This window comes from Crotalus tigris, unplaced genomic scaffold (assembly GCF_016545835.1).
Source record: "Crotalus tigris isolate CLP2741 ecotype Arizona unplaced genomic scaffold, ASM1654583v1 scf7180000018548.2558034, whole genome shotgun sequence".
NCBI lineage: Eukaryota > Metazoa > Chordata > Lepidosauria > Squamata > Viperidae > Crotalus > Crotalus tigris.
The window spans coordinates 708,326-723,579 of NW_024097071.1; the positions used below are offsets into that span (position 1 = coordinate 708,326).

The window sequence follows — 15,254 nt, forward strand, 5'->3', positions numbered from 1 at the left end:
AACTTCTTCACACAAACAGCTGTGTCAGCAACTAGAACATGGACAGTGGGGTACAAAGGGGAGATTGGCAATGATTACATCTATATTATTTATGATGGGCTCCACAAAAGGTCTTCAAATATTATGTTTAGTTTGCCAGCTGTGTATTTGGTACATACAAGAGACAAAACTAAGTTTATCTGAAACAGATTAGATAACATCGGTCCTATATGTTCTGATTATGTTTTAATAAGCCTGATACTTCCATTAGATCCCCAACTTACTAGATAACATTATTGAGATAAAATAATGGAAGTGGCCTACTTAATTCCTTATAGCTTTGACGTTGCTGGCTTATGAGTTCCAAACCTATTTACTCGTGTATATTATTGCTTAGATTCAACTTATTGTATATCTTCTTTGCCTCAGAAGAGCTTGGTTGAGGGTCTAATGAGGAGAAATATACAACATATATTCTAGCAGAATGGCAGAACAACTAAATTCCTCTTTCAAATGCAAAATAAACATTAATGTCTTCCATAGATATTTGCAGGGCTTTTTTTCTCATAGAACGCCCAGAACAGAGTTCCGGCACCTTTTTTGAATGGAACCTTGTAGGGTAGGCAAGGCAGGTTGTATGATGTGTGTGAGTTCCGGCACTTTTTTTTTTTTTTTTTAGAAAAAAAGCACTGGATATTTGTATGGAAAATTTTCACTTAGTGACCAAAATTGGGACTGGCAATGCAGCAATTGCTAAATGAAATATCTCATGACCTCATGGATTCATAATCTCACTTCTGTTTCAGTCATTAAATGAAACATCACACAATCATGACTTATGATTTTATTTCCATCTTCTCTATTAATTCTATTTTAATGTTAATTAAAGCAGAATTAATTAAGCAAAATCATCTTGTGGTACTCAGGAACAATGTTTTCTCAGTGATGGCTCCTGTCCTTTGGAGCGATATCGCACTGAATATCTGTTTTGTTCCCACCTTACTAATTTTTCATAAATAGTTAAAAACCTGGTGCTTTTGAGTTTAAATGATGGTTGAACCCCTTTGGGCTTTCTGGTGTCCTTTTGGGTTATGGGATCAGTTTTGGGGTTTATTGTATTCCCTTTTCATTTATATAAGTTGTTTTCTATTAAGTTTTTTTTAATGCCCCTCGAGTCATTGTAGAACGAAGCAGCCTTTAAACAGAAATATTAAATATTAAATACATGAATGTGCATAAAGTGAGACACACTGAACCAGTGGAAAAAGGAATTGTAGGATAGAGTCCTAGTGGACAATCACTTAAATATGAGCCAGCAGTGTGCTGCAGCTGCCAAAAAAGCCAACACAGTGCTGGGCTGCATTAACAGAGGGATAGAATCAAGATCACACAAAGTATTAATACCACTCTTCAATGCCTTGGTAAGGCCACACTTGGAATACTGCATCCAGTTTTGGTCACCGCGATGTAAAAACAATGTTGAGACTCTAGAAAGAGTACAGAGAAGAGCAACAAAGATGATTAGGGGACTGGAGGCTAAAACATATAAGGAACAGTTGCTGGAATTCAGTATGTCTGGTTTAATGAAGAGAAGGACGAGGGGAGACATGATAGCAGTGTTCCAATATCTCAGGGGCTGCCACAAAGAAGAGGGAGTCAAGCTATTTTCCAAGGCGTCTGAAGGCAGGACAAGAAGCAACGAATGGAAACTAATCAAGGAGAGAAGCAACCTAGAACTAAGGAGAAACCTCCTGACAGGTAGAACAATTAACCAGTGGAACGATCTGCTTCCAGAAGTGGTGAATACTCCAACACTGGAAATTTTTAAGAAGAGACTGGACAGCCATTTGTCCGAAATGGTATAGGGTTTCCTGCCTGAGCAGGGGTTGGACTTGATGACCTCCAAGGTCCCTTCCAATTTATTATTATTATGGATCATCGCACAGTCAGCCAGATGTTCAGAGAGGATTTGGCATTTTCTCTACCTATCGAGTCCTTACCCAGGACCTGGGATAGGCAGATGTGGATGTTTGATGGTATTACAGATATCGTTGCAGGATGGAAACAGTTCCTAGTAAGGCCACCTTTTGCAATTGACTGATAGCGAATTTGTCAATGCCAATGGTGTTCAAGTGGTGCTCCAGTTGTTTTTGGATTGCACCCAAGGAGCCTATTACTATTGGTACTACCCGTGTTTGCTTTTGCCACAGTCTTTCTATTTCTATTTGTACGTCTTTGTATTTTGTTATCTTCTCCAGATCTTTCTCATCTATTCTGCTATCTCCAGGCACTGCCACGTCCACTATCCAGACTTTTTTGTCTTTCTTATTGACAATTGTTAAGTCTGGGGTGTTATGTTACAGGTGTTTGTCTGTTTGAATTCTGAAGTCCCAGAGCAGTTTAATTTTATCATTTTCTATGACTTTCTCTATTTTATGATCCCACCAGTTTTTGCTTACAGGCAATGATATTTTTTGCAGATCTTCCAATGCATCATTGTTGCTACTTTGCCATGCCACTGCTTGTAGTCAGTCTGTGCAATCTTCTTGCAACAGCTTACCAGGTGGTCCACTGTTTCTTCAGCTTCTTTGCATAGGCGGCACTTACTATCTGTTGCTGTCTTCTCAATTTTGACTTTATATGCATTTGTCCTTAAGGCTTGGTCTTGTGCAGCCGGAATTAGTCCCTCGGTCGCTTTCTTCAATTTTCCTGCTCTTAGCCATTGCCAGGTTATTATCTGCTTTCCCAGCTATTTCTTTAATGTATTGGCCATGTAGTGCTTTGTCTTCCCATGCCTCTGTTCTGTTCTTCATTTGGTCTTTCATGTAAGCCAGTTTGGTCTCTCCAGTAGTCAGTAAGCCTTCCTGATATACTAATTTCAGTGCATCTTCATCATTGTTCTTCAGATATTCTTCCAAAGCCATTTTTCTTCTTCAACCATCTGATGTACTTGTAGCATTCCACGCCCACCTATTTGCCTTGGTAGATAAAGTCTGTCAATGTCACTGCGTGGATGAAGGGCATGATTCATTGTCATTATGTTTCTGGTCTTCCTATCCATTGCTTTTAGTTCTGCTTGAGTCCAGTCCACTATTCCAGCTGTGTACCTAATGACTGGAATTGCCCAGGTATTGGTTGCCTTTATGGTATTTCCTCCACTGAGTTTGGACTTCAAGATCTTCTTCACTCTCTTGATGTATTCACCTCTAACCTTTTTCTTGACTTCAGTGTGCTTGATGTTGTCAGCGTGAAGGATACCCAAGTATTTGTAGTAATCTTCCTCATCCAGACTCTTAATGTTATTTTCGTGGGGCATCTTGATTCCTTCAGTTTTCACTACTTTTCCTTGTTTGATAGTAAGTGTGGCACATTTGTCCAAGCCAAACTCCATTATTATTATTATTATTATTATTATTATTATTATTATTATTATTATTATTATTGATCATCGCACAGTCAGCCAGATGTTCAGACTGGATTTGGCATTTAGTCTACCTATCGAGTCCTTACAAGGACCTGGGATAGGCAGATGTGGATGTTTGATGGTATTGCAGATATCATCGCAGGATGGAAGCAGTTCCTAGTAAGGCCGCCTTTTGCAATTGACTAATAGCGAATTTGTCAATGCCAATGGTGTTCAAGTGGTGCTCCAGTTGTTTTGGGATTGCACCCAAGGAGCCTATTACTATTGGTACTACCCTTGCTTGCTTTTGCCATAGTCTTTCTATTTCTATTTGTAGGTCTTTGTATTTTGTTATCTTCTCCAGTTCTTTCTCTTCTATTCTGCTGTCTCCAGGCACTGCCACGTCCACTATCCAGACTTTTTTGTCTTTTTTATCGACAAATGTTAAGTCTGGGGTGTTATGTTTCAGGTGCTTGTCTGTTTGAATTCTAAAGTCCAAGAGCAGTTTAATCTTTTTCTTGACTTCAGTGTGCTTGATGTTGTCAGCTTGAAGGATACCCAAGTATTTGTAGTAATCTTCCTCATCCAGACTCTTAATGTTATTTTCGTGGGGCATCCTGATTCCTTCAGTTTTCATTATTTTTCCTTGTTTGATAGTAAGTGTGGTACATTTGTCCAAGCCAAACTCCATAACAATATCTTGGCTATATATACAGACAGTGTTGAGCAGCGATTCTATTTCAGATGATGTTTTTCCATACAGCTTCAGATCATCCATGTAAAGGAGATGGGATAGTCTGGCAGATGTTTTTGATGTTTGATAGCCATGTCCTGAGTTATTCAGTATTGTCAACAGAGGAAACAGTGCAATAACAAATAGTAATGGTGATAATGAATCTCCTTGAAATATTCCTCTCTTGATATTAACCTCTCCCAGTCTCTCACCATTGATCTGCAACTGTGTCTTCCATTGTGCCATCGATCTTTGCACAAATTTTCTGATGTTTTTTATTATTGTTATTATTATTATTATTACTATTATTATATTATTATTATAGTGTCATTTTTAACCAAATGCATTGATAAATATGCTCATAAATTTTAAAAGCCTTATTCTTAAGCACTACATTACTCAAACATGATTGCTTCTTTGTCTTGTGTACTATGTACAGTAAAAGTATTTTCCCCAACTTTTCTACAGATGAATTTCTAAAGTGTGTGTTTATCATGACAAAGAGATAGAATGCATGGTGGTTCTATTAACTCTTTGTTATATTGTGCATGTTAGACTCATCCAAGCTCATTCCTTGCCTGAGGGTCCTTAAACCAGCTTGGGACCAATATAATATGACCCATTTGTTTATAATTTTAAAAAGGCCTTTTCCTTTCCATTTTGAGGAACAGACATTAAGGACTATTATGACATTGTAATGATAGTACTGAAGGTATGAAAGTGGCCACAAAAGCCAATAGTAGAATTGCACAACAGAACAGTAAATGTGTAAATGAGGGCAAAAGGGGGTTTTGGCAAGAAAATGTTTAAGAGGTTTTGGTGGGAAGAACTCTTGGCATGTTTCCAGACCTTTGGTATAAATTGTCAATGCTGGCACAAATCAAATAACAGCGTATTTTTTATCACATAAAAAAAACTCTTGGACAGAAATGATCAAGCATATAACAGGTAATTTTTATAAAACAAATGTACATAAAGAGAAACCTGTATTTAGGTTACATATTGCCATAATATATGGTTAATATAAACATGAGAGTTATTATGTTTATGAGACATATTCATATCTTTCTTCATTGTAGACTGAAACAGTATATTAACATCTATATTTGACAACAGTTACAGTGACTAATTAACCAAATAAACCAGAAATAAATTATCCCAGAATATACAACAAACAACTGTGTAATTATGCCTTATATTGATCTGCCTACACATTTCCTTTTTTAAAAAAAGACTGCTTTAATGATATGCATTATACTATTGCATTTTAGCATGCAATAATACAAGATGCATTATTTTATTTGGGCACAGTGGTAATATAGTATTAACTAAATGCTTGGAAGAATAAACCTTTGGTCCCGGTGACCAGCTCAGATTGGATCCTGCAGTATTAACAATGAAGTCCTAGCAGTAAAGGAGAATATTAGTAGTTCAGGATTGAAATGAGGGGTCTTTGCTGCTCTCTGAACTTGATTGTTTTCTTGCAAATGTTCATCACCCAAACGAGGTAACATCATCAGTACTAAATATCTATGGAGATTCTCAGTCATCCAGGGCAGGCCATGGTTGTCCCAAAGGTGCTTTTTCAAGAGACAGCTGGACTTTCTTTCTTTCTTTCTTTCTTTCTTTCTTTCTTTCTTTCTTTCTTTCTTTCTTTCTTTCTTTCTTTCTTTCTTTCTTTCTTTCTTTCTGAGACTTATATACTGCTTTAAGTGCAAGCACTCTCTAAGCGGTGTACACCAGTAAGCAATGTATATATATATTTACATTGCCCCCAACAATCTGGGTCCTCATTTTACCTACCCCGGAAGGATGGAAGGCTGAGTCAACTTTGAGCTGGTGAGATTTGAACCGCTGACCTGCTGAACAGTCAGCTAAAGTGGCCTGCAGTACTGCACTCTAACTGCCGCGCCACCTCGGCTCTTCTCAAACATCTTTGAAGATGTTTTGCTTCTCATCCAAGAAACTTCTTTAGCTCTGACTAGATGGTGGGGATGGAAGGATTTATATTGCTTGCAGACAGCTGGTCATTTGCATTATTTTAGAGAGTCATTGAGGCCACTTGACCTCAATCAGTGTCCTCAAGGTCACCTGAGTAGTGCAAATGGGTGTAGGGCCTCCTACAAAACAGTCCTTTCAGCAGTTCCAATGAGCAGTTCCATCAGTGCTAGTAAGAAGTGGGCTTGCTCTCATTTCATATTCTACCAGTAGTGGCTTGCCTTGTCAGTGATGGTGGGAGTAGTTTTGGTGGGTTTTTGGTTGGACTGCTTATTTTTGGCTTGTTTCACAGTTTCTTGATTGGGGTATTGTTAACTTGATTGTTGGTCTGATGCTAATCTTGGAGTTCATCTACTTTGGATAATGAAATGTTTACAAGAGAACAACCAAGCTCAGAGGGCATCAAAGAGCCCTCAGTGAAGTTCTAGAAATTCCGTCTGTCGGTTTGTTGGTCTGCCTTAAAAACATTAGATACAGAGACAAAAGGCAAAGTTAGGATTACTACAGTGGTAGCATTTTTTTCTGTTAATCCACCAGCCACCTCTAGCAAAGAGTGCTCCTATCAAGACTCCGGGCCAACTGGAAGAACTAGAATTTCATGCCCTTCCAGATGTCAAAAAGGAAAGGGACAGATCTTATTTCAGATAGCAAGATATTCCAAAAAATGGGGACCATAGCAGAAAAAATTCTTTTTCTAGATCTTGCCAACCAAAACTAATTTGAGACAGAAAGCCAAACCTGCCTTGTGGGTTGATCTGTTTAGTACTTGTCTTCAATGATCAGAAGTGGAATGATTTTTAGGCTCTCGGCCATATTTATATTATTGTTCGGGGTGTTTATTTTTATACAGTTTTTTAAATTTAAAATTCAAGGATACCATAAAATTAGCATAATTGGTTCAGGTTTCGCAAAGACCATGTCATCTCCCCAACATTAGACTCATTGGAAATCACACCCAGTTTATTTACTTGTATTCCCATATTTCTCAGGCACAGAGGCTGTTATTAGGTGCTGGAGGTGTCAATTACTGCAGTTGCTCCAACCATGACTACAGGATGTTTAACCATGATTGAATCATGGACTAGTGGTTGTGGTAGTTTCTGTCATTGCTAGCTGGCAATACTAGCTATTTTCTAGAATAACTGGTCCATTTGCATTATCACTTGATTCTTACACTGGAGAAAGGCACTAGTAATTTGATTGACAGCTGTAATGGTATGTGGACATGATTGTACATAAAAAAATCATTACATCAATCCTTTAGGTCACAAAGACTGAAAAACTATCATTTATAATTAAGAGTAATTAAAAATCACAATGTTTGAAAATTAATTACAAATTTTAAAAAATGGAAATGATGAGAAGGAATTATTGTTCAAATAACAGTTTACACACAGAGAAATATACAGCATGAGCTCTGCCCAAAAAAACTCTCAAGACGAAACGAAACAAAATATATTTTTCCTTTCCTACTATCTGCAGTTAATCATCTTCCCTACTAAATTACCAAGAAAGCTAATTATTTCTTTAACATTCTTCATGTCTGAATAAAAGATCTGACACAATTGTTTATAATGAAATAGTGCAGATATGTAACTATATAATTTAGAAATGCCAGAATTCTCTCTTGGATGGTGCAGTTTTGGGGTAACAGATTACTTTTATTTTTACATTTGTAAAGTATTTCTACATTACAACCTCCTTTTCTTGGATCCCTTAAACTCTCAGAGATTTCATTTTTGAATATCAGTAGCAGTTTTGTCATTTCTTTCATTGTTCTCAAAAATAAGCAGAATGCAGCTTATTGTGTGACGTGCTGCATATCATTATCTTGCATGTATGTTGTCATGTGTTTTAGAGGTTTATCAATTTTTACAATCTTGCTGACAAAATAAATCTTAATTATTGTCTAGTTCTAGTAATAAAAGGTTAGACTCAACCATCCTGAATTTACTCCATTCTATATCCAGAAAATAAAATGAATTAATTATAAATATAATTTCAGGATTAATTTCCAACATTACACTATCACTCTCTCTCTCTCTCTCTCTCTCCCTCTCTCTCTCTCTCTCTCTGTGTGTGTTAAACAGTATTTTGTATATTATGGAAAAATGATTGAAGAAATTTAAAGAATGTACTTAATGCAGCCTGTAATTGATTTCTATTATGACACTGAATTTAGAGAAGTTATAAATTCTTCAGGTATATGCACAACATCTAGTTTTCAGTTAACTATTCTTTAACAATAAAATAGTGAAGTTCAATCAAGATAAGGTTTTAAAATTATGGAATCACACTCACAGTTCCAGGATACAGAATTATTATTATTGTTGTTGTTGTTAATAATAATAATAATAATAATAGTTCTTATAATTATAATGACTGTGGCAAAGGCAAGCAAGGATAGTACCAATAGTAACAGGTGCCTTGGGTGCAATCCCAAAACAACTGGAGCACCATCTGAACACCATTTGCATTGACAAATTCGCCATTAGTCAATTGCAAAAGGTGGCCTTATTAGGAACTGCTTCCATCCTGTGATGATATCTATAATACCATGAAACATCCACATCTGCCTATCCCAGGTCCTTGGTAAGGACTTGATAGGTAGACAAAAATGCCAAATCCAGTCTGAACATCTGGCTGACTATGCAATCAATAATAATAATAATAAACCCCCAGTGAGGCACTACCTTGACGTGGTTGTGGGGCTTGTGTACTCTGAGGAAGATGAGAGCTATGCCAGAGGTTCAACCATACTGGACAGGTCTCATCAGAGGAGTCAGACAAAGAGTGTCTCTCCCATAAAAAATATGGTGAGACGTAAATTTCAGAATGCCATACCGGCTCGGACGTCGCCCGGGTTAACAAGGTCCGCACTAGATATTGGAGTTCCTGGATATCTGGTGAAAAATGGGTTACAGGACTCAGGACTGTTGGCTGAGCAACCAGGGCCAGCAGCTGCAGAACTACTGGAAGAAAAGGTGTTTACCCGTCGCAGATACACAGTGATGGAAAACAAAGAAATAATGATCTGTTACTACAGATCAAGTCCAACAAGAAGAGGATATCTAAAACGAATGCACCAGTTCTGGAAAGAACAACATCCAGAATCAGAAATAACAGAACAGAGACTAGCAGATCAACGCCGATTTATAACACGAAATAAAGTATTCACAGAAACAGAATTGGACGAACTGCAAAGGTTTACCCAGGGCAAAGAAATCAAAGCCTTACCAGAAGTAATTCAGAATGTAGAGGCAAACCAGGGGGAGTTGGCAGTGAAGGAATCCAGCAGAGATATACAACTGTTCTCATTTGGAAACCAGGCACCTCTTCCTCAGGAAGAACAAAACCCTCTAACTAAAGAAATAAAAGAATTGAAACAAAGAATAACTGAGCATCTAGAACAGCACAAAAACAACAGAATAAGGCTGCCTGCATTGAAGCTTGTTCCAAAGAAACAGCTAGCACAAGCATTAAAAGATGCAAATACTGCAATATCAAGTATAAGCACCAATTCACTGCAAGAAACAAACCAACTAATGTACAGCACAGCTGCAGTTATAACTGAATACCTGGGATGCAAAATCAACAAAGAAGAAAAACAAACAAACAGTGCACCAGAAAAATGGAAGGTTAGACTAGAAAATAAGATCAGCAAGTTAAGATCACATGCAAGCAAGCTAGAACAGATGAAAGAAAAGAAGCTGAAGAACAAGAAGACCAAAGAATACCTAATCAAGAAATACCACTTAGAAACAAGGAAGATCAAGGAAGCACTGGAAATAATAAAGCAACAAATAACAGCTATAGCCAGGAAAATCAGTAGATATGAAGCTCGAATTGCAAACTATAGGCAGAACCTCCAATTTCAATCCAATCAGAAACGTTTCTACCAATCCATCAATGGAGAAACTGCAAGGAATCAGTCAGTACCTGACAAGGAAGAAACAGTGCAGTTCTGGAAGCAGATATGGGATAACCCAAAGAAATACAACAAGGATGCGGCTTGGTTAAAAGAGGTGGATGCAAATAAAACAGATGCTGAAATGAAAGAACTAGTAATAACAACAAAAATGGTAGAAAAAAGAGCAAAGGAAATCAAAAATTGGTCAGCACCAGGTGAAAATGAACTGCATGGGTTTTGGTTGAAACATCTAACTGTTATATACCCACTCATTGCCAAGCAGTTCAACAATATACTACAAGGAGGAGAAATTGAAAAGTGGCTAACAACTGGGAAAACCTACCTAATAATGAAAAATCCAGCAAAAGGGGCAACACCAGGTAACTACAGGCCAATTACCTGCTTACCAACAACTTTCAAATTACTAACTGGTGTGGTAGCTGATGCAGTAGCATGCAGTACAACAGCATCTAGTTGAGAACAATCTCTTTCCACCTGAGCAGAAAGGAAACCGCCCCAATAGCAGAGGACCAAAAGAGCAACTCCTAATAGACAAAATGATCTGGAAAACTGCAAGAGAAGGAAGACCAACCTGAATGTGGCATGGATTGACTACAAAAAGGCATTTGACTCTCTGCCGCATGACTGGATAATCAAGTGCCTAGAAATAACAGGAGTCAGTAGAAACATCAGAAAATTTGTGCAAAGATCAATGGCACAATGGAAGACACAGTTGCAGATCAATGGTGAGAGACTGGGAGAGGTTAATATCAAGAGAGAAATATTTCAAGGAGATTCATTGTCACCATTACTATTTGTTATTGCACTGTTTCCTCTGTCAACAATACTGAATAACTCAGGACATGGCTATCAAACATCAAAAACATCTACCAGACTATCCCATCTCCTTTCCATGGATGATCTGAAGCTGTATGGAAAAACATCATCTGAAATAGAATCGCTGCTCAACACTGTCCGCATATATAGCCAAGATATTGTAATGGAGTTTGGCTTGGACAAATGTGCCACACTTGCTATCAAACAAGGAAAAATAGTGAAAACTGAAGGAATCAAGATGCCCCACGAAAATAACATTAAGAGTCTGGACGAGGAAGAATACTACAAATACTTGGTTATCCTTCAAGCTGACAACATCAAGCACACTGAAGTCAAGAAAAAGATTAGAGGTGAATACATCAAGAGAGTGAAGAAGATCTTAAAGTCCAAACTCAATGGAAGAAATACCATAAAGGCAATCAACACTTGGGCAATTCCAGTCATTAGGTACACAGCTGGAATAGTGGACTGGACTCAAGCAGAACTAAAAGCAATGGATAGGAAGACCAGAAAAATAATGACAATGAATCATGCCCTTCATCCACGCAGTGACATTAACAGACTTTATCTACCAAGGCAAATAGGTGGGCGTGGAATGCTACAAGTACATCAGATGGTTGAAGAAGAAAAAATGGCTTTGTAAGAATATCTGAAGAACAATGATGAAGATGCACTGAAATTAGTATATCAGGAAGGCTTACTGACTACTGGAGAGACCAAACTGGCCTACAAGAAAGACCAAATGAAGAACAGAATAGAGGCATGGGAAAACAAAGCACTACATAGCCAATACATTAAAAAAATAGCTGGGAAAACAGCTATAACAAGACCTGGCAATTGCTAAGAGCAGGAAAATTGAAGAAAGAGACTGAGGGACTAATTCCGGCTGCACAAGACCAAGCCTTAAGGACAAATGCATATAAGGTCAAAATTGAGAAGACAGCAACAGACAGTAAGTGCCACCTATGCAAAGAAGCTGAAGAAACAGTGGACCACCTGGTAAGCTGCTGCAAGAAGATTGCACAGACTGACTACAAGCAGCGGCATGACAAAGTAGCAACAATGGTGCATTGGAAGATCTGCAAAACATATCATTTGCCTGTAAGCAAAAACTGGTGGGATCATAAAATAGAGAAAGTCATAGAAAATGATAAAATTAAACTGCTCTGGGACTTCAGAATTCAAACATACAAGCACCTGCAACATAACACCCCAGACTTAACAATTGTCGATAAGAAAGACAAAAAAGTCTGGATAGTGGACGTGGCAGGGCCTGGAGATAGCAGAATAGAAGAGAAAGAACTGGAGAAGATAACAAAATACAAAGACCTACAAATAGAAATAGAAAGACTGTGGCAAAAGCAAGCAAGGTAGTACCAATAGTAATAGGCTCCTTAGGTGCAATCCCAAAACAACTGGAGCACCACTTGAACACCATTGGCATTGACAAATTCGCCATTAATCAATTGCAAAAGGCGGCCTTACTAGGAACTGCTTCCATCCTGCGACGATATCTGTAATACCATCAAACATCCACATCTGCCTATCCCAGGTCCTGGGTAAGGACTCGATAGGTAGACAAAATGCCAAATCCAGTCTGAACATCTGGCTGACTGTGCGATGATCCATAATAATAATAATAATACATAGGTTTATATGCTGATGACCATGTCCACATGATCATTCTAAGGATGACTAAATACAATTGATAGTTTCCAAAGGTATCCATAGCAATATTATAGCTTCACTTCTAACCTATATCATGAACATTATTAAAATCTGTCTAAATTTAATTATCTACCAAAATGTCCCATCTCAATTTTCCTATTCATTCCTTCTGTATCTTACTTCCTACAACAATTCTACATATATATAATCATCATGGAATATAACACATAAAGATACCATATCTATATTAACATTCTTCAGCAATTGATAGGGAAAAATCTCTAGTTTAAATCTATTTACAATTTTAGGAAGAATTATAAGGTTTCATACAAATAAATGAACATTGTCAATAACTATTTTTAAACTGGACTTTCCTTTCATATGAAATAGAAGAAAAGAAAGAAAGCATGTTTTAAGCATAATTTGCATGTCATGTTTATTTTTCTGTGAAATATCAGAAAATCAGATTTGTGATTTTAGCACTGCAAGGAAGTGAACAACCAACAGCAAGGATGATGGACAATTATTGCAGCAATGGGCATGCCATTAAAAGACCTGAAGGACTAGGTTAAAGAAAATCTATGTGATCAGTAAAAATCAACATTCACTTGATGGCACATAATGCAACTTTTTGATTGACCGATTAACTATATCCAGAAAATCCTGTAGTCAGAAATACACTCCAGTATAAATATAAGACAGTCTGAATAAGCTGGTAAAATTTGCTATTTTTCTAACTTCATTAATATAATCTTAAAGGAAATAAAGCATTCGTTTCTTACTTGTAGTACCATCACTAATCTCTTCAAGTCCAGTAGTTATACCAGCATCAATGGAACTCATTATTTTATCAATCTGCAAGAAAAAATAGAGATTTTTAAAACACATATTGTAATTTAAATTAACATGTAAATATATACAATAAGAACTGTAGAGGCAAAATAATTACTTTTGTTATTTAAATGTTACTATAAAGTTCAGAATAGTATACACATATCTACAAATAACACAAAATGAACAGCTAAAGCTGAACTATTATTAACATGAATTTCAAAGTTGTTCAGATAATCATAATATAGAATCCACACAGTGTTGGAAACATTTCATTAAATACGCACCTAAAAAGTTTTCAGTGGGTGCTATTATATAGGAAGGAAGGAAGAAGGAAGGAGGAAGGAAGGAAGGAAGGAAAGAAAAATGATGTATGATCTTTGAATATTTGATCTTATCAAATGCAAGCACACTATGAATGATTTATACTTGTATTTCATCAATTTCCCTAACTTTTCTTTTTCTTAGGAAAATAACAAGCTATGCATATTTTATAAAATTGTTAGGTATTTGTTCTATATCACAGGTGTCAAACCTGCGACGTCACAAAATATGTTGCGACGTATCACAACTTTTTCTATATTAACTATGGTGGTTAATATAGATCAAGATGTTTGGCCCCATCTGATAACAATCATGGCATAGGAAGTAAATATTACTCTTTTTGAAGGGATTTGATCTTTTAAATCTAAACAGGTAGTCCTCAATAGCCTGATATTATGGGTCACAAGTTGTGATGGCTGTTAAGTGAAGCACCCATGTGATCACCTGGCTTAATGACCCCCCATCTCTTCTCTCCCCAATGTGATCATTAAAGCTAAAAGCAGAAGGCTAGAAGTTGTAGGGAGGTGGTGGGAAAATGAAACTGGAAGAAAGCTCTTTACCACTTTCATTTCTCCTGGCATTTCATGCCTTGTCTTGCCTGGGCTAGAAAGAAAGGTATTGCAGAACAAAAGCAAGCTGCTCTGTCCCTGGGCATTCTGAGGCTATGTGGCTACTAGTATTGCTAGACAGTGTACCTAGACTTCAAAAAATGGCAACTTCCTGCTGATTTCCCTCAATCCGCATCAGTGAAAAAGCTGGCAGGAAATTGCAAGTCCCAGATTGGCAGGTAGGTAAGTGGCTACTGTTGGGTGAGTGAAGGAATGAGGGATTGTGTGGCAAGGTTTGGGGATGATGTGGGAGGATATTGTGGGAGGCACGGCAAGGGTTGAAATGCAATTCTATTATTTTATTCACCATTCTTCCTCCATGAATACTTACTTCTTCCCATTCTGAAGTAAATGACGGTGTTCTTTCAGAATTTCTTCTAGAGGTTTCTTGGATAGCTGAAGAATCATTCCAATTCTGTCTTGCTTTGTGATCATTAGATGGATAAGAAATAAGATCTGAGTCTGATTTAGAAATGTATTTGGATAAATGAATGTCAAGAAGTGTCTTTGGCAAAGATCGTATTCGTCCAAGTGTGCAAGCACGTTCTACAATTCCTGCAGCATTAATTACCCACTGATCTCCAGTTCTTGTGATACCGGCCAATGTGTTAGCTTCTCCTATAATGTTTTTAGAAGGGAATATAGTTCTATTCAAAATTGGTGGTTTTTTCTTTTTAACCAGAAGACCAGTGCTATTTTCTTGCAAAGATTGTTGTGGATTCAAAATACTGAGGTTCAAACAAATTTTCTGATTCAAGTCATCCTTTGGACAAGTTTTTCTGTAGAGCTGAAATGGATTTTCTGGTGGGTCACAAGCAGGTGATGATCCATGTAGAAGGCCAGCAAACTGCTCCAAAGGGTATGCTTCTAGATGATCACTGTCAATGGATGTTTGCTGGGTTTCTGTAAAATATAATGATCCTTATGATTTATTATTTTAAACAGAAATCTTTCTTTCCTTTA

General features: G+C 37.2%; 1 protein-coding gene across 9 annotated transcripts in view; it reads right to left on the reverse strand.

Moving 5' to 3' along the window:
- The window catches only part of ANKS1B (ankyrin repeat and sterile alpha motif domain containing 1B), a 359,470-nt gene that overhangs the window by 198,141 nt on the left and 146,075 nt on the right, over window positions 1-15,254 (reverse strand). For all 9 annotated transcript variants that reach the window (XR_005557974.1, XM_039354033.1, XM_039354032.1 and 6 more), the window contains 2 exons: window positions 14,623-15,194; window positions 13,311-13,383 (listed from right to left, as the gene is read on the reverse strand). Coding sequence is in view for 8 of the 9 variants with exons in the window: in XM_039354033.1 (XP_039209967.1) it covers window positions 13,311-13,383; window positions 14,623-15,194 (645 nt within the window). In the remaining variant the exon portion in view is untranslated. The remainder of the gene's footprint in view (window positions 1-13,310; window positions 13,384-14,622; window positions 15,195-15,254) is intronic.